Source organism: Rhinolophus hipposideros, assembly GCF_964194185.1.
Source record: "Rhinolophus hipposideros genome assembly, chromosome: 7".
Classification (NCBI taxonomy): Eukaryota; Metazoa; Chordata; class Mammalia; order Chiroptera; family Rhinolophidae; genus Rhinolophus; species Rhinolophus hipposideros.
In genome coordinates this window covers 100481312-100501502 of record NC_138053.1, presented here as the reverse complement: position 1 = coordinate 100501502, position 20191 = coordinate 100481312, and the positions used below count along the sequence as shown (strand labels likewise).

Sequence of the window (20191 nt, the reverse complement as noted above, 5' to 3'; positions counted from 1 at the left end):
GAGGAGTGCTGTGGAACCCACCTGGGGTGGCGGCGAGGCCAGCTCACCTGGCAGGCTCACAGGACACCCCTGGCAGCCACAGGGGGAGGGCCCCAGCTTTCAGGACTGCAGCCTGCAGTCAGAGATGGCAAAACACAGATTTACACTAAAATCGATGATTGCAGAATTCCTTCATGGCCTCAAAACGCACTCTTCATGAAAGAGAAACCGACAGTGGTCAACCTTAATGCCAGATATTTCTCTGTTCCTCCAAAACCACTGTTAAGACTGGGAAAGTGGACCCTCATGCGTCAAGATAGCTGCCAGCACGTGGCCAGCCGGCCTGTAAGGATGGCCTACAGTTCAAGCAGGACGAGCCAGACCTGGAAGGAAGAGATGAAGATGGCAACAGACGCCCCACAGAGGAGCCAGGGCCACGAGTGAGGCACGCAGAAGCCGGCCGAGTGCGGCCAGGCTGGGGAGCGAGCGGCCTCCCCACACCCCCGTGTCCCCCACACACCCGGTGTGCAAACTGTGCAGCCACTTTGGAACTGCTCAGAAGTAACCTGGGAAACTGCACACCCGTCTCCATCGTGACCCGGCAGTGACGCCCAACAGAAACGTACAGGCCCCAAACATGCATGCAAGGACAGTCCCAGCAGCACCTGTGTCAGCCAGGCCGCAGCAGCCCACGTGCCCCACAGAGGCGCTACGCAGGCAGGCGAGCGTGGTCCGGTGGACTGGCGTGGTGGCGCACGGAGCTCCGGCCGCACACGCCACGCTCCATCTCACAGACGTGGTGAGAGAGGCCGTGTGAGCCTGTCCCCCTGGAGCTCAAGGGTGGGCCACACCAATGTGTGGGCACACGGCAGGATGGCAAATCTGGGGGGGCGGGCCCTGCTGCTACCTGTTTGGGGGCTGCACCGCACAGGACTCACTGGGTGTGGGCTCGTGGGCTCCACCGGGGGTCGCCACTCCTCACAGGGGCAGGAAAGGGTGGCTCAGAGCCTCTGGGCTATGCAGTGGGCACAGGCTGACCTCACAGCATGGACGCAGCTCATCCCACGTCTGAAAGGGAAGTGGCGCCTGAGAGCAACCCCAGTGTGTGCTTCCGCTGCTCCCCAAATTACCTCCCAAGCCCAGAGCTCTTATTTTCCTGGCAGCTGGAGACCTGGACCATTTCTATCATATCCTTCTGTCAACAAGGAAAGGACAAGCCAGCAAATATTTGTTAAATCACAAAGCCGTCTAGGCAGAAGAGAACTCTGTCAGGCCTGTAGTCCCCAACAGACGCCGGGGGCCAGAGGCCTGGGGTGGGCACGTGAATGCCGGCTTCAGGCCCCAGACCACGGTGTGTGGGCCCGTGCTGCCCATCTCCACATGACCTCTCCAGTGCCTCCCGCCTTGCTGGGCAGCGTGCACACTACTTCCAAGTCCCATGTGCTGATGTCCCCATTGGCCCCGAGCCTCTCCGAGGAGCTGTCCCTGACACTCGCCGTGGCAGGCTCCACCCTGAGTGTGCGTGTAGCCTAAATCACGGAGCAAGAAGAGACAAGATCTTAGTGCCATAACGATGCCCATCCCGTGGGCCAGACAGGCTCAGTCACTTGCCAGACATCACACAGCCAAAGAGGGTGGGGCTGGGACCAAGAAAGGCGCTTCAAGTGCAGCCGTGTCCCCAGCCCCATGGGTGGTGTGGAGGGGCCAGGATGGAGCTGAGCCTTTCCTGGGAGGCAAGCCCAGCGCCCATCCAGACCGGCCCGGGATCTGCGGGGCGAGCCCTGGACGCACACCACAGCCCCCTCCGGAGTCCATGCAGGCTGTCCCAGGAGAGGGCAGCGGGGACCCCCGTCCTGTCATCCTGAAGCCAGTGGGCAGTGGCGTCCCCTCCAAGGGTCAGAATCTCAGCCCATGAGGTCAGTGGGGTTGAGGCCACCTCCTTGGGGGTGTCTCTGCCTTCGGTGCCACCCCGTCACTGTGTGGGGGCCATGGCCCTGGGGTCACTGCTGCTGCACGTCCCGGTGTCACGTGGCCCCCCCATGTGTCTCAACACCACCCTCAGGAACTTGTCAAAAACTGTTTACCCATTTTGACTTTTCTTTCCCTCTTTAAAAAAAAATAATTTTGTTTGTGGTAAAATATCCAGGACGTAAAATTGACCGCATCAACCACATCTGAGTGTGCAGCCTGGTGCAGGAAGCGCACACGCGTGTGTGTCACAGTAATGAGACAGGAGACCGCCTGACGGAGCCTGACACCTTGGTAGCAACAGGCAAACCGGAATGTCAGGCAGAGTCAGAGCCTTGGGTCCCAAGAAACAGACGTCAAAACCACCGGTGCCAGATTTTATAAAAACGTGCCCTAGCGCTCGGCAGGGCGCCCACCCAACACCTACCTCCAGCCCATGGGAAGGAATACTTATCTGCTCAGATAAAGTCCTGAAAACTTTAACACGAAGCTTTACCTTTTAACCTCCTCCTACTCCTCCAGAACTTTCCATCCTCCCAAACCAGAGCTCTGTCCACAGTAGACCCTCACTGCCCAGCCCTTCCCGGCCCCTGGCACCACCGTCCACTTCCTATGTCTGTGAGTCTGACTCCCCCAGGGACCTCGTGTGATGGGGTCATAGCGTCCGTCCTCTGACTGGCTCCTTTCACCTCCAGCTCCATCCACACTGCAGCAGGTGCCAGAACCCTTCCTTCCTAACGGTGAGTCACATTCCACGTCCGGATGGACCTCTCTGTGCTTGTCCATTCCTCTGTCCGTGGGCCTTGAGTGGCTTCCACCTTTTGGATACTGAAGCATTTTGCTTTGCTAAATGATCTCCCCCATGTAGAGTGACGTGGAACAATTTGTCACCATTTTTGTAAAGAATCTCACGCACAGCACAACCCCTCTGGGAGGAGCCAGGACATGTGTCACTGGGGCCTGGGGTTGGGCAGAGGGGAAGGAGACAAATTCCCACCGGACTCTCCTCTGTACCTTTCCCATCTCATAGCCTGTGCCAGCACCACTAGGACAAAAATACTTCACAATCCTTTAAATTAAGCAGCTGTCCCCGGAGATAAGCAGGCTACACTGCAGCGCCCAGGGTGGTGATTTCTATCCTATTATTACCCACAGCCAGATAAGGGGACCAACGGCCTGTCCCAAGGTCACCTCAGAGGGTCCTGACAAACTGTTGAGGACGGAGGCCCAGGGAGAGGACGGGCCAGCGATGGGCTTGGGGTTGAGCTGGGCTGTGGGCTGCGGTCCTGTGCAAGTGTCCGAGGGACACGTGAGCCACAGCCCTAGAGGTGTGCGGGGGCTGAGGCTCACAGACTCAGCTGCAGTCAGTTCTGCCAAACGCTTTCCAGACTGGTAGAGCCATCCCTCAGGTTACACTTCACGTTCTTCTTCACCATTGAACCAAAAGCCACCTCTTTTTCCTGACTTCCTTCCATTCCATTAAGAGGGGAGAGAAGGGAACGTTTGGTTAACGCCTTCTGAGTTAGATAAGTACCTCTGTGTTTAATTACCTCGTGCTAACAAACCTCAAATCTCTGGCTTTGAACACACAGGAGCAGACAGATTCATGAGTTACTAAGACTCACTGCCATCTACAAAAAACTACCTTTTTTGTGCAAACACTGTAGGTCATTAATGACTACTTTCTCAGGGCAGTGATTTAAAAATACATTCTAAAAATAAGCTTTGATTGCCAGGAAAGTCTACTGAGGTCACACAGGCCTCACAACTCACATTCCCATGTAAGAAACGTCCAAGCCTATAGAGACATTTTGTAAGCGTTTACTTGAGCCGAACTGACAACATGTGCAGGGAAGCAAGATCTCTAATGCTCCAGAAGTGACAATTTTGCAGTTTCTTCTATGCATCTGGGCTTGAGGAGAGGACGTGAGGAAGAGGACACAGAGCTGGGGAAGCAAGGTGGGATGGATTACAGGGGAGTTCAGGCGATTCTGTGCTCCGCTGAGGGTGGACACACTTATTTCAAAGGTGTGGTCTCCTAGAGGCACAGAAACACTGGCAGGGCTGCCTACGGCCAGGATGAGCCTTTTACTGAAGAAGTTCCAGGCCTGGGTGTGACCTCTCACCCACCTGCCCAGTGAGGAGTTTATGACCCAACCACCTGTGAGGTTACTGTCCATAAAACTCCTTTTCTCGTTCACAACTCCAAACCCACACAGTCCATTGTCCCCAGTGCAGCAGACAGATTCTCCCAGAGACAAACAGCCCAAACGCACGTCATACAAAGTCACCACCGAGCGCAGCGCACAGGAACAAAAGCAGACCAGCCGAGACTGTCTGATGGCTACACTCCACGGAGAAAAGGGAGGCACATTTAAAAACCCAAAACAGGAAGATGTGCACCCTCGGCTTGGGGCCCGGACAAGTGCTCTGGGAGGCAATCACAGAAAGTCGGCAGGACGGTCTCTTCAAAGCGCTCACGGAGAAAACCCGCGCCAGCGTGCATTCCCACACTAGCAACGCAGCCGTTAAAAAAAGGAGGCACAATGACAGCATTTCCAGACAGACAACACAGGAGGGAACCGTCCCGGAGCTGAAGGCAATGGTCTCCAACAGAAGCACAGAAACGGGGAAACCATAAGGAAAAGCACGCAGGTAATGGCACCACCTGGGCAGAGCAGCTGCGGTGATGCATGTGGACCTTAAGTGTGCAGTGTCACATACAGACGCGCCACGACAGTGGCCCAGGAGTGGGGCCAGGCCGCGATTCTTGTGCGCGTGGGGGTGGTGGCAATGCTCATTCCTAAAGGCCACATGGCAGGGACAGCCGTGCGTGTCACTAGCTGCACAGAATACGGGAACAACAAGTTTAATAGCAGAGAAGGCGTGAATAGGTCTGGGCTCACCGCTGCATGGCCACCCTGCAGATTATCACTTCCAGCCCCTGGGCTCAACGACAGCAGAACCCGGCGGAACCAGGAGAAACAGACACTTCGACTCCAACAGCGAGAGACCCTAAGACACCTCTCTCAGGGTGCAGCCAGTTGGCTCAGTTGGTTAGAGCGCAGCGCTCGTAACACCAAGACCCCACAAGGGCCAGTGAGCTGCACCCTCCACAACTAGATTGGAAACAATGACTTGACTTGGAGCTGATGGGTCCTAGAGAAACACACTGTTCCCCAATATTCCCCAACGTAAAAAAAGAAGATACCTCTCTCAGTAATGGACAGAACACATTTTAAAAACTCAGCAGAGACAAAGGTCTGAACCACGGGTGTGACATGACAGTTTGGCAGCCCACACACCTAACGACCACACAACTCGTACACATACCGTCCAAATGCACATGAAACATTTAGCAAAACAGACCATATTCTGGCCCGTAAGACAAATCTCAGCCAATTTCAAAGAATGCAATAACAGTAGGATCTCTGACCGCAGAGGAATAAAGCAGGAAGTTAACCACAGGGAGATAACTGGAAACCCCCCCAGGCGCTGGGAAGTTAAGCAACACATTTCAAGGAACCAATGAGCTAAAGAAGAAACCACAATTGAAAGCAGCTAATATTTTGAATTAAATGATAATGAAAACACAACCTACGGACACTTGTCAAGTGCAGCTAGAACTGTGCACAGGAAAAAGTTGTCACCACAGGAGATCCTGCAGAAACTACAAAGACAGTGTAGTAGGTTGACCTGTGTCCCCCAAAAGATAGTGATAAAGTCCTGCCCCCCCCCCGTGGTTAGGAGTGTGGCCTCATTTGGAAAGAGGGGCCTCACAAATGAGACCAACTTGAGTTTACACTGGAGTAGGGGGGCCCTGATTCAGTACGATTTGTGCCTTTAAAAGGAGAGATTTGAAGACACCTGAGGAGGAATGCAGGGGAGGAGGTCATGTGACGACAGAGGCAGAGATTGCAGTGATCTGGCCTCAAGCCAGTGGGGCCCTGGAGCCCCCAGGAGCTGGGAGAGGCGGGGACGCTGCTGGAGGGAGTGTGGCCCTGACCTCTTCTGGCCCCGTTTGTGGTACTTTGTTATAGCAGCCCCAGGAAATGATACAGATAATAAGAAGATATTGTGAATAACTTGGTGATAACAATTTTGAAATTGTAGATGAAATAGACAAATCTTTCGGGAATCACAGCCTAATTTACAGAAAGAAATAGAAGCTGTGAATAGTACTATATCTCATGAAGAAACGAAAGCCATAATTGGAAACCTTCACACACACACACACACACACACACACACACACACACACACACACCACAAGCCCAGATGGCTTCACTGGTAAATTTTTTCCAGACACTTATGGAAAAAATAACACCAATTATACCAAACTCTTCCAGGGACTTTTTAAAAAAGAAGGGATACTGCCTAAACTCATTTTATCCAATCAGCCTTCGTCATCGAGGAACTGAAAGATAAAGTCTTGATGAGATATACTACACCCATGAAAATATCTAAAATGCTACTGATTGGTGGGGCCGTAGCATTCTCTTTTTACCTGGGGGCGAGGGCGTGACAAGAGGAAAATTCTGAAACGCCTGAAATTAAATGACAGCGGTCGGAGGGTGGGAAGAAGAAACCAGGAGTTACTCAGTTAACAGCCACAGGCAGAAGCCGAGGGGAAACTGCTCTGATTCCTGAGTATGTCTGGAAATTCTGAACCAACTTTCAGGTGGCTGTGTCACTCTTACCTGAGAGCAAGATGACCACTAGACAGCCCTGCACACTGCTTGCAAGTGAACTCTCTGGGCCGTGTCCCACGACCCGACCCCGCAGAAGCAGCAAACGCTCCTTCCCAGAGACTCTGCACCTCGGACAGAACCAGCCCCGCCCCAAACAAACTCATCAAAGGGTCCAGTCGGGATGGAAAGCCTGGCAAATGCGTTGGCTTTTCCATCCTCCCTGCAGCCGGTGGTTCACACCGCAGGCCCCAGGACCTGATCCTTTTCAGCTTAGTGCATGGCTCAGGGAAATCTTTCTTTCAGAACAGTTTTTGGCCATGAAGGTTTCTGCTTAACAGAGTTGGTTAGTAAATGTAAAATTTGTATTCGTCTGGCTATTGGTGTCACATGTCGGTGCCATGTTACCTAAACATGCACGTCTACCAGGAAAGACCAGAGGGGACAGTGGTCAAAGGATAGCAGCCCCCGCTCCCTGCTGCAAGCCTGGTGACCACACACCCAGGCATGGTTGAAGAACTGCCAGGGCCAGAGTCCAGTGAAGTCAAGGTCACTTATTCCCAGCGGCCTAGATGAGCTCTTTGTTGTTTGGCAGCACAAGAAATAAAGGCTGAATAACACAGCTCTCCATTGGGACAGCTCAGGTCACACAGGCACGAGGACCCATATCCTCCCTGTCCATGACCTGAAGTCAATGCTGACAGGCACAAAGAGAGCAGCGAGCCCACTGAAGGCCTGGGGCACGTCTCAGCACAGACGCCCTTGCTATGGTTTCTTTCTTCCTTATCTCATTGATGGAATTAACCTTCTCAGATGCACGAAAAGTGTCTTGTCCTTTATTGCTTTCCAGTGCTTAGCACAGCACCTGACACAGTATCTGTTCGCGCTCAGTAAGGATTTGCTAAATAAGGCGCTGGGCCAACACCCGGGGGGTTGTCAAGACCAGTACTGCCCGAGGCGGCGACTGCAGCCCACCTGGTTCCCATCTGTCCCCCGACTGGAGTGGGGGTATGTGTGGGGGAGCGTGTGTGTGTGGGGGTGCCTGAGCAGTTTTGCTTGGGTCTGCGTGCATTCTGTGAGTGTATGTGCCCACATGCACTCACTGTGTTTAGTACACGTCTTCCCATGTGGCCTAGGGCAGCTTGCGACTCATCACCACACCGGCTCTGCGTGCCTGGGCAGTGGCTCTCAGGTATCTTGCTTGTGCAGACGCTAATCTGGACCCGCCCCCACACTGAGGCCAGGCCAGTTTCTCCGTCCACCCACACAGGCTCCCTCACCTTCCCCACCACGCTCTTCAGGCTCTGCTTTATTCTCTCCTCCTGCTGCCCTCTGCAGTCGGGAGGAACGCCTGGAGATCCCAGGTCTGACCGCCTCACACAGCTCTTCCCCTGCTCACACCCCTGCTGACCCTCAGTGAAGCCCTCGTCCAGGAATATAGTCACTTCCTCGTCCTTCCTGGGATATTCTTATCCTTCCTAGAATATAGTCACATGCCCTGGACATCAAGGGCACCTCCCCAAGGGGCCACAGACACCACCAGAGCACTCCTGCTGGCCCTTCCCGGGGAATGGGACACAGGGTGGACATATCCAGCTGGGGCCCTCACTGCTTAGGAACAACCATGCCTTTTGCCTCTGAGAAGGCAGCTGGGACACTCCACTCCTGGGTGGCACCAGGCAGGTCTGGAAGTGTTTGGAGAGTAAACACCCCTCCTGGGCAAATACAGCCACAGCCAGGCTCTGAGGCCACACACCACACCAGCTGACAGGCAGGAGGGGGGCCCATGCTTACCCAAGGGACAGGGAGCTGAACCCCCTGATCAGGCCCAGGGTCTGGGGACTCCAACATGCAGAGAAAAAAGCCACAGAGACACTGGGGGCACTGACGGGGGGATGTGAGGCCACTCAACGGGACCAAAGGTTGAGCCCTGGCCAATAACCAACAGCGAGCATCTGGAATGTTCCTTGTGTCCTGGGCAACAGCCCTCACCTTTGGCGGGAGAGGCACTGGGGGGGGACGTGTGAGGTGTGAAGGGACCACTGGCTGTTAATAAATCAGGGATTTTCTGGAGGGTTAAGGTGAGGAAAGAGTGAAGAAATAAATGGAGTCACTTTAGTCAAGATTGTAAATTACTGCAATGACATAGGTTGAGGCCTGAGGAAAGGATTTTGTTCTTGCTTTACCTGCCTGGGACTTAAACATCTGAACTCTCCAGTTATGCCTGGAGAAGATATACAAAATGCGTGTGTGTGTGTGTGTGTGTGTGTACACACACACAGAGGGTGCCAAGAAAAATGTACACACATTTTAAGAAAGGAGAAAACTGTATTAAAATTTTAATATCCAATATATACCAATAACAAAAGATGAATGCAAGTCATGCGTATACATTTTTTTGGCACCCCGGTGTGTGTGTGTGTGTGTGTGTGTGTGTATGTGTGTGTGTGTCTGTGTGTGTATATATATATATATATATATATATCCTCCAGGTAACCCTATGGTAACATCCTGAAGGACTAAGGTAAGAATGTTCACACGTCCAGACCACCTGATATCCAGTATCCAGACCACCAGTCATCTAGAGGGTTCAGACCAATCCAGAGGCACAGAACACAGTACTGATTCTTCTCAAGAGTGTACTTTCCAAGGATGCCCACTCTCATCACTTCTGTGCAACATAGTATTGAAGTCTTAGCCACAGCCATCAGACAAGAAAAAGGAATGAAAAGCATCTAAATTGGAAAGCAAGAAATACAACTGTCACTATTTGCAGATGACATGATACTATATAAAGAGAACCCCAAAGAATCCACCAAAAAAATCTCTTAGAACTAAATGAATTCAATAAAGTCATGGGATACAAAATTAATACTCAGAAATCAGCTGAATTTAAAACATTAAAAAAGAATACCTAGGAATAATTTTACCCAGGAGGCAAAAGACCTGTACTCGGAAAACTGTAAGACACCGAAGAGAGAAGCTGAAGAAGAAACAAATCAATGGAAGCACACTCATATGCCGTGCTCACGGATAGGAAGAATTAACTCACGAACAGGAATCATTAAAATGTGCAAAAGCAAGCTATGGAGTCAACGCAATCCCTATCAAAATACCAATGGTGTTTTCCACAGAATTAGAACCAATAATCCTAAAATGTATATGAAACCACAAAAGACTCCGAATAGCCAAAGCAATCTTGAGTAATAAGAAAAAGGTGGACGGTATCACGCTACCTGACACCAAACTACACTGCCAGGCTACGGTAATCAGAACAGCATGGCACTGGCATAAGAACAGACACATAGACGATGGAACAGTGCAGACAGCCCAGAAACAAACCCACACCTATGTGGTCTATTAATCTGCAACGAAGGAGGCAAGAATATGCAATGGGGTAAAAACAGTTTTTCAATAAATGGTGCTGGGGAAATTGGACAGATACACGCAAAAATAATGAAACTGGACCACCTTGTTACTCCATATACAAGAATAAACTCAAAATAGATTAAAGACTTAAATGTAAGACCTGAAACCGTAAAACTCGTAGAAGAAAACATAGGCAGTAAACTCTCTGACGTTGCTTTTAGCAGTATCTTTTTGGATATGTCTCCTTGGGCAAGGAAAACAAAGAAAAAAATAAACAAATGGGTCTACATCAAACTAAAAAGTTTTTACACAGCAAAGGAAACCATCAACAAAACGAAAAGACAACCTACTAATGGGAGAAGTTATTCATCTTCTGATAAGGGATTAATATCCAAAATATATAAGGAACTCGTACAACTCAGCATCAAAAACACAAACAATCTGATTTCAAAAAATGAATAGACATGAATAGACATGTCACTGACGAGGACATACACATCACCAAAAGACATGTGAAAAAAGTCTCAACATCACTAATCATCAGAGAAATGCAAATAAAAACCATAATGAGATATCAGCTCACTCCAGTCAGAATGACAATCGTCTATAAATCAACAAACAAGTGCTGGCGCGGATGTGGAGAAAAGGGAACCCTCAGGATTGCAGGCTGGTGCAGCCACTATGGAAAACAGTATGGAGGTTCCTCAAAAAAATTAAAAATAGAACTACCTTATGACCCAGCAATCCCACTTCTGCATATTTATCTAAAGAAAACCAAAACGCTAATTTGAAGAGACATATGCAGCCCTATGTTCATTGCAGCGTGTTTACAGTAGCCGAGATGTGGAGGCAGCCGAAGTGCCCATCGATAGACGATGGATAAAGAGGAGGTGGTGCATTTATACAAGGGAATGGTACTCAGCCATAAAAAAGAATGAAATCTTCCCATTTGCAACAACCTGAATGGACCTAGAGGGTATTGTGCCAAGCGGAATAAGTCAGACAGAGAAAGACAAACACTATGTGATCTCACTGTTATTGTGGAATCCTAAAAAGAAAAAAAAATAAATGAACGAACAAAACAGAAAGAGATAGATACAGAGATACAGAGATACAGAGAATAAGCTGATGATTGCCAGATGGGAGGAGGGTTGGCGGAGTGAGTGAAAAAGGTGAAAATGGATTAAGAAGCACAAAATGCCAGTTATAAAAACAGTCATAGGGATGTAAAGTTCAGCATAGAGAATATAATGAATAATAAGGTAAAAAGTACGTCTAGTGTCAGGTGGGTACCCGGCTAGTCAGTGGGATCATTTCATGAGGTATATAAATGTCTAACCACTGTGCTGTAATGAGACTAACATAATATTGTATGTCAATCGCACTTGATAAAGAAATTTAAAAATAAAATAGTAGAAAGGATCTACGTTTTACTGTAAGACCCCTATGCTTTTCTTTCTTTGATCCTTGACTAATTCATTACCATTTATTTCTAGCGAAGCCCGTGTTCATTTACACTCGGTTGACAAGGGCGGGTGCAGATGGAAAGGGGGCATAGGACCAGGCCAGGTCTGCAAATGTACATAATGCCACCAAACCGTACACTTAAAAATGGGCAAGATGGTGAATGTTGTGTTTTGTATGTTTTAGCACAATTGAAAATTAGATCTAAAAGGCCTGTGCAGGTCCCAGCGAGTCTGAGGGCAGAGGGTCACCGGGAGAGTTCCCGGGGTCCGTGTGGGGTCAGCCTGAGATCCCAGGCTCGGGAGGCCGACTTCCAGCCTTCCCTGATGTGAGGACTGGAGCCAAGTTCCCCAGACACTGCCTTCCTGTCCCCCTGGAGGTGTGCCAGGAGAAGGGTGCTCAGGGCTGGAGAGGGCTTCCATGCATCCGGCCATCCTGAGGGGCCAGGCCAGGCCCTCTACGGCCAGGCCACGAATGAACACGAGAGCACCTAGGACTGGCCAGCATTGTCTGGGGAGGAAAATCACAGGCTCCACCGTGGGGAATAACCGACATCATCAAATAGGAGGAAAGACAAGACTCTGGCTGGGGTCACAGGCACGGAAGCGAGAAGCCTGCTTCCAGGGCCGGCGTCATTCTGAAGCCTGGTGACTCAGAAGGAGAAGGTGCCCGCTGTCGTCAGCCTGCACAGACCGACCGCACTGCTCACTGTCACCAGATCCTAAGCCTGAGGTCAGACAACAAGGGAGGGGCAGCCCCGCCAGGCAGCCCAGGGCATGATCTTCAGTTTCCCCTAAAGAAGAAAGTTAAAAAACCCAAGAAGCTTCTGGTGTTACCTCCACAATTTTATTTCTGGGTGTGGTTCACAAAAAATGCTGAAAATCACCTAAAATTTGGCTTGTTTGCTTACAGGAGGCTCTGCGGCGGCCGTGGAGATGCTTTCGCTGCTCCCCTCCCCCCCAAGGCGGCCAACCCTCCAGAATCTCCCAGAAGCCACAGCACTTGCTTCAGCCAGAGCCTGATGGGTCCTCTGGTGGGGCTGGCCGTGAGGAGGGGCCCTGGTGGCCAGTGTCCTGAGCAGGGCGCCCACTGCGGGTCTCTGCAGCACCGGGGCAACTCCGTGGGGGCGGAGCTGCAACACGTGCCTGCAGACCCTGCAGTGAGCCGGGCAGGACCTTCCCTTCCTCAGGCCTGAAGTACAGAGGGGAGGTTCCACCCACCAACCCCCAGAGCGGACGTGGGGGGGTCCCCCCAAACCTGCCCCAGCCCCCTGCTTGCTGCCCTGAGTAGTTAGGAGGAGGAGGAGAGACGGTTCCTTCTTTCTCTGAAGTGCAGTCTCAGGCACAGTGTGGGGAGCTGTGCAAGGAGAGACCCTTCCGGGCCTTCCAGGGGAGCCCAGAGGGAGGAGAAGCAGATGGGAGGTGCAGGGCAGGGCCACCTGGGGTCATAGGAGGAGGAGAAGGGAGGGGACAAGGCCTGGGGCACAGGAGGAGGAGAAGGGAGGGGACAAGGCCTGGGGTCACAGGAGGAGGAGAAGGGAGGGGACAAGGCCTGGGGTCACAGGAGGAGGAGAAGGGAGGGGACAAGGCCTGGGGGCAGAGGTGGAGGTGCAGCTCAGAAAGAGCCAGGCCACCCCCTGGCAGCCAGTGCAATCTGAAGTGGGATGGGGCGGGGGCACTGCCCAGGGAGCCCTGTGGTGGGGCAGGGAGGGCAGTCCAGGACCCCAGACAGGAATCTGATGGGAAGGGTGGTCTGGGGGTGGTGACAGGCCCCAGGTCAGCAGGACAGGGAGAAAGCTCTCGGTGAGGGCTGTGAGGTTGGGCGGGAACCTTCTGGAATGCCTCCCTGTCCCTGTGGCCTCCGGCAGCGTGTGGCTTGGTGAAGAGAGGCCCCAGAGGTGGCCCCAGGACCAGGGGCGCTCACAGGATTCAGGCTGCAGGTTGGGTACCAGACACAGGTCTGACAAAGCCACACCTGCTCCCACTGCCGGGCCTGAGGCACGGTCCTCCCCGCCCCCTACTGGCCGGCCTGTTACTCGCCCAGCGGTCATCTGGAGGCCAGGGGCCCTGGGCCCCCCTCTCCAACCCGCAGAACCCCACAACCCTGATGCCTCCCCCACGGAGCCCCACAAAGCCCCAAAGAGCACGGCTAGCAACTTTTCAGTGGTCACTGAAGGTCACTATCTCCCCTGAGGTTTCCACCCCCTCGAGCTCACTGCCTGGACTGCAGACATTATCCGCCCTCATCCCTGGTGGGGCCACATGGGGCCCCTCCCGAAACCTGCAAACAGGAGCAACCAGGACCTGCTCCCTGTGCAGCCCACCCCCTGCGCAGTGAGGGGCTGCCCACACAGCAGACGGCGCAGACACGGCCTCCGCGGCCAGCAGCCCAGGGCCCGACCACAGCCCCAGCAGCAATGGGTCAGGTGGTCAGCGACTGCCCCACTTCCACTCAGGACCAGCCACAGAAAGCAAACACTCCCCGGCCACCCACACAGGCTGCCCCTTTTAGCTCCCCACCTCCGGCCTCCCCAGACCCACAGCCCCCACCAGGGCACCTGCATGTCCCTCTCTCAGCAGTGGCGTTCTCCCACTCGTCTGCCTGCCCGGGAGTCCTGGCCACAGGACTCAGCTCTGCCCACTGGCACTGGAGGTTTGTGTGCACGTCCACAGCCCGGTTCGGAAGTGGGCCCTGCCCCGGGACTTTGCACTGCTGTCCCTGGGCTGCTTACCCAGGCAGCTGGGGCGTCTCTTCCTGGAAGAGGCCTTTGCCGGGGAGGCTCTTCCTGCTCACTCCAGCAAGCAGTCAGGACCCGTCAGAACCCACGGGCAGGCCGTACCTGAGCTGTGCTGGCAAGCGGAGGTGACACACACGTTTCGGAGGTGATGCCGTGGATTCTGCCGGGACATTTTCTCATGCCCACTAAGTTGCGGGTCCTTCAGGGCCCGGGCAGCATGCCGCTGCAGGGGAAGCCACAGCACCGCAGCCTGTGCCCACAGTGACAGGGAGCTGCCACCTCCACGTGCTGGGCAGCCCCTGCTGCCCTCACCCACTGTGCTCATCGCCCGGCCCTGCCCGGTCTTCTCAGACCACCTGTCACCCACCCCTGGATGTCTCCACCTCCAGTGGCTTCACACCAATCCCACCCTGCCTCAGGGGCCAGTCCAGGTGCCCCCACAGCGGGTCCACCAGGCTTTGTCTGGACACCTACTGGGGTGAGGGGTGGGGCCGCGACTCCTGGAGACCACAGCGCACGGTGGACACTTGACAGACGTGCTCCCGTGCTCCCGTACCGGGGGGCTCACACGTGGGGGGCTGTCTTTGGGCCCAGGGCTTTGCCCTCAGGCTGTCGCCGAGGGTGAGGGCTGTCACTTGCCCAGGGACCGCCAGCCGCCAGAATGAGCACCAAGAACCGAGCATGGCCCCTTTGATTCAAATACACGTGCAGAACAACACTCAGCCGCAGGAAAACCGCACAGACACGTCAGCCAGCCCCCTGGGCCAGTCAGTTCCTGGCGCTGTTCCCAGCTCTCTGCGCACACGCCGGACGGACGCAGGCAGGCGCTGCATGTGCCCGAGGCCTGGCCTCGTGTGTGGGCCTCTGCATTTCTGTCCCCGTTCCTGCCCTTTGCCCCACGGCCTGTCCTCAGCACCAGGACTTGCACACTCACCCCCTGATGGGTTTTCAAGTCACAACCTGGCTTCCAAGTGAAGCCTGTTACCAAACGTAGGCAAAGTGCAAAGGGCTGAGGGAACATAGTGCAGGTGGGCAGGGGCCAGTGCCGGGCGAGGCCACCCTCCAGGACTCCAGGGGATGCCTGGCTGTGTAAGAGTGGTGGTGATGTAATGCTCTGTGCTCTGTGCCACCTGCCAGGGCCCGGCCTTGGGTCTGTGCAGAACACTGGGGAGTGGGGGTACAGGGGGGCAGCTCTGGCCAGGGAAACGGGTGGGACCTATGGGGCCCTGGAGGGTGGGGATGGCATTGCCTGCCCGGCGCTTTCTGCGAGAGCAGCTTTGGGTGACTCAGCCCCTGGCCAAGCTGCACTTTGGAGCTGGGTCTGCTTTGGGCGTTGATTTCCGGCTCAGGTCCCAGCCTCCGGGGTTCCTTTGATCACCCCTCAGTCCCAGTGTCCCCACCGGCTCCAGGACACAGTGGTCACCTCCATGCTGGGGTCCAGCCTCTTTCTCCGAGGACGGCCCCAGGAGGCCCCAGGCTCCAGCTGCAGGCTGGGTGCCCCAGCAAGGGCTGGGGGTGTGGGCTGGGGGCTGCTCCCTGTAGACACAGACAGTGGTGCGGCCCCATGGGGATGCCACTTGGGTGGTGGGTACAGCAAGCATTGCCTGTATGCTCCCGAACTACCTTGCGGCAAACCCAGCCAGCCAGCCCTGCAGGCACCACTCAGAGGGCCAGCTGCTGTGACCCAGCCCAGACTGGTGGCTCCACTCACACACACACACACACACACACACACACACACGCACACACACGCACACATGCACACGCCTGTGCTCACAGCTCTGGGGCCAGAACTCTGAGATCAAGGAGACTCAGGGCTGCACTCCTTCCGGAGGCTCCGGGACGGCCCTGCTGCCTTCTCCAGCTTCTGGGGCTCCAGGAGGCCCTGGACTGTGGCTGCGTCACTCCCGTCTCTTTCTATGTGTCTGTTCCCTTCTGTGTCTCTTACAAGGGCACTTGTCACTGTATCCAAGGCCACACAGATGATCCAGGAGGGTCTCCTCATCTCCATGTCCTTAACTTAACCCCATCTGCAAAGAGCCTTTTTCCAAATAAGGCCACGTTCACAGGAATCAGGGGTTAAGACAGGAGCATAACGTTTGGGGGGCACCACTTAGCCCCCTACAAACCTCAAAACTAAAACAGGATTCAGGTCCAAACTTGGACGTATGTGGGCCCCAGGGAGTCACTCCCTCAGTGTTCTGCACACAGTGGGACACGCGCGCCGTCCCCTGTGCCCTGTCCCAGTGGATCTGACCGGAACGCCATGGTCCCGACTATAGAAGGGGCCTCAGGGCAGCAGCAGGTCCACTCCTGGAGTCCCCCAAGGTCCCACAAGTGGGCTCCTCGCCTGCGTGGGTCTGGCTGGCTGGTCCTCTTCCACACACAGGAAGACAGGGAGGCCTCCCGGGCCTCTGCTAAGCCTGGTGGGCTTCCTGTGGAGGGGAGCTGGGCTGGTGACAGCACCACAGGTGACCTGTGGGAGCACACACGCCAGAACGGGGGCCGAGGGCCGTGCACCAGGGGATGGGCCATGGGGGAAGGCACCCCAGCAGGGGCTCAGCTTCTCATGAAGCCCCGCACCCCAACCAAGAGGGCGCAGCCTGGCCGACACTAGGACAGTAGGGCCTGGCCCACACAGTGAGATGTGGCTCACGCTGAGAGAAATGGTCCCTGCAGGGGAGGGGCTGGTGGCGCTGGAGTAAAGGAGCTTGGTGAATCCCAATGCCTGTCCACTCAACCATCCTTCTCACAACAGGCAGTGGCTCACGTGAACCTTGTGTAGCCATGTTCCACTTCAGCGACCCAGCTCCCTGGGGGTGGATGTTGTTGGAAGTGGGTTCTGTGAGCGGCCCTCCCGCCATCCTGGAGGGCATCCCCTTCCCCCACTCTGGCAATGGGCAGATGGGGGCGCATCAGAGCACAGGCACCCTGTCTGTTTCAGATGGCTTCAGGCCACCCGTCCCAGGACATCCTCAGCTAAGAGACCTCTGGTCACAGACGCTGGAACGTGGCCACCTGCAACTGTGGCTCTGGAACGAGGAGGCCACAGCCCTCAGTGCATCAAGGGCACGGCAGGGACAAGGCCAGCTGAGCTGTTAGAGGCCAGGATGCCGCAGGTGAGCTGCCCAGGGGCTCCCTGCGTCTCTGCGTCATTCAGCACCCCGGGGCCTCCCCCAGGGGACCCTCAGGAAGGCTGCTCCCAATCGCAGCTGAGGTGCGTCTGCACCTGGGTAAGCCTTTGGACTCATGCAGCCCAGGTCGGATTCGCAGGAGGCTTGGAACCCAGCAGAGTCACGCGGTAGGGGCAGTATGGGGGGGCACTGTGAGGGCCTGGCGCACAGAGGCTGAGGGCTCGCCTATGCGGTGCTGGGGGAGACCCAGTCCTGCGGCACCTGCAGGCCCCTCCCAGGCGTAGGGCACCGGGACCCTGCAGGTTCCGCCAGGTCCTGCTGAGGCGGCAGCTGGCTCCTTCCTGGGGTGGCACCGTCATCCCTAAGGGCTCCCGGCTTCCTGACAGCTCATCTGCACACTGGCTGCCCCCAATTTGTTAGCACTCTGGACACAGGCAAACTGGGGGTTACCTGCTGGCCCACTCCCCCTGCTGGCAGCCCCCCAGGAGGTGTCCCTCCCATAATGGGGATGGGGCTCTGTGATGCACCATGTGGCCTGCCCTCCCTTTGCTGAGGATCATGGCAGCACTCACTGTGTCTCCAGGGGGACAGGAGCACTCAGGTCTCCAGGCAACGAGGCAACATGGAGCCTAGGCCCCCGGGGGAGGCTCAGGTAGGGTGAGGGGGGCAGCATGGGTCCCGATGGAGTGGCTGCCGGGCAGGGAGCCTCAGCCAGGGGAGGCAGGCTGTGAGCCTTCGGCTGGGGAGGTCCCAGGGCCCTGCTGTGACAGCTCAGAGTGACCTCAAGGTGGGCCGCGACGGCAGTTCAGGGGTGCCCATTGAGGGCTCAGGGCAGAGCAGAGCCGTGGGGCACAGCCACGGAGGAGGCTGAGCTGAGATGAGCCTACCTGCGGGTGCGGGGGTGCCCGTGGGCTCCACAGGTGGACAGTTTATCTGTGAGAGTGGGCATAAAAGGCACCACAAAACAGACATTTATTGCCTCTGTCCTGGGGGCTGGAAGTCTGCCCGGATATTGGCTCTTTCTGGATGTTTTTGTGAAGGTGTTTTTGGATGAAATTATCACTTATCGGTGGAGCTTGGGTAGAGCAGACTGCCCTCCCTACTGTGGGTGGGCTTTGTGCAATCAGCCAAAGGCTAACCTCTGAGAAGGAAAGAACGCTGCCCGCAGATGGCCGTGGAGGAAGTGCAGCCCTTCCCCAGGTCTCCCGCCCACTGGCCGCCCGCGTGTTGGACTCAGCACGCCGCAGTGGTGGGAGCCAATGCGCTGGTGGGTCTGCTTCTCCGGGGCCCTAACAACTGCTCTTCCCACGTTTTCTCTCTCAGGTGTCTGCAGTGAGCATTGCTGTTCAGCACAGCTTTGAGGGAAGCTTCCAGAGCGCTCAAAGGCCCCCCAGCCCACCCAGTCCCAGTGGGGGTGATGTCGGGACCTGGGCTGCTAACAGAGGGGCTCAGGCAGCCTGCACCCGGTGAGGACAGGGGGCCACGTCCACCGGGCAGCACACCGTGTCCCCTCACTCACTGGGCGTCCAAGACACGAGTGAGGTGACCACATGGGACTGTTCTGCGAACTGCAGAGCGAGGGCAGGGCGGGACAGCAGCTCTGCTGAGGCAGGAGAACCCGTGCACACGTACACATGCCCCTGTGTGCACGCACATACTCCCTTCTCACGGCTGACACACGGCCTGTGCACCAAGGGGTCCAACACACCTACTGCCAGCCTTGCCTCGCACACCCTCTCGGTGCCCAGGGCCGGCCCCTGCAGGCTGCAGCCCGCGTCACCCAGGCAGGTCCCCCTGTCTGAAGGAAGGCGCCTCCACAGCACAAAGCTGGGCCCTCGATCCCCCCACGGCTGAGGCTGCAGCTTCACTGTCCAAGGAGGGGGGGCAAGAGGGGGCAGTATGAACGGCCGTCCCAGGCCTGCAGCCCCCTCCCTGGGATCTGCACGCAGGAAGCCACCAGCGGCCCCTCTGCCCCTCCAGGACAGCACGGAAGAGGTCACACAGAGAGTTATTTGAAACAGGAAGGCCCCTGGACAAAAATGTCTCCGGTAAAGAGGCCTGAATTTGCACCGTGCAGAGAGCAATTTAGATTAAAAAGGACCCACTCCTGGGAGAGCCCTGCAGGGAGAGATCGACTTAATGAGACTGGCCTCCCAGAAAGGAAACAAGAGACCGGGCTCTCTGGCAGGAGCAGGTGGCAAGGGGAGGTGTTTAGTTCCCTCTTGGCCCTTCCCTCCTGTTTGCTTTTTTTTTTTCCGTGTTTTTTTCTACTGTGGTCAACTAACTATACATAACCTACAACGCACCACTTTACCCATCGTAAGCATCTAGTTCCACAGCATTAGGCACATTCACTCTGCTGTGTGACCACCCCCACCACCATCTCCAGAACTTGCTCATCATCTCAGACGGAACTTCTGTCCCCATTAGACACTCACGCCCCGTCCCCTCCCCCAGCGCCTGGCACCACCGTCCACTTCCTGTCTCTGAGTCTGACCACTGCAGGGACTCCCGTAAGAGGAATCACGCAGTATCTGTCCTTTGCGTCTGGTTTCTCTCTCAGCAGTGTCCTCAAGGTCCGTCCTGCTGTGGCTGGTGTCAGAGTGTGGGAATCACAGTCCATTGGGCGGATGGACCACTTGTGTTTGTCAGTGGACACCTGGGTGGCTTCCACCTTCCGCAGTGTGGCCTGACTATGTGCAGGACGGGCAGCCGGGACTGGGGAGCCCGGGAGCCCCAGTGTGGGGGGTGCGCACAGCGGCGGGGGTGGGGGCCCAGCCCACTGTGCAGTGATTGTCTCACTGAAGATTAGAATTCCATTCACAGGAGCCTGGGGCGGCCGGATGGCTCAG

At 55.5% G+C, this 20191-nt stretch overlaps 1 protein-coding gene across 3 annotated transcripts in view; it reads right to left on the bottom strand.

Moving 5' to 3' along the window:
• Positions 1 to 20191, bottom strand: part of SLC12A7 (solute carrier family 12 member 7) — a 77953-nt gene that overhangs the window by 52776 nt on the left and 4986 nt on the right. For 2 of the 3 annotated variants that reach the window (XR_013993595.1, XM_081052951.1), the window contains exon 1: positions 2589 to 2818. The exons of the other annotated variant lie outside the window; for it this stretch is intronic. Coding sequence is in view for 1 of the 2 variants with exons in the window: in XM_081052951.1 (XP_080909077.1) it covers positions 2589 to 2784 (196 nt within the window). In the remaining variant the exon portion in view is untranslated. Of the gene's footprint in view, positions 1 to 2588; positions 2819 to 20191 lie in introns of those variants that run through there. 3 annotated transcript variants of the gene reach the window in all.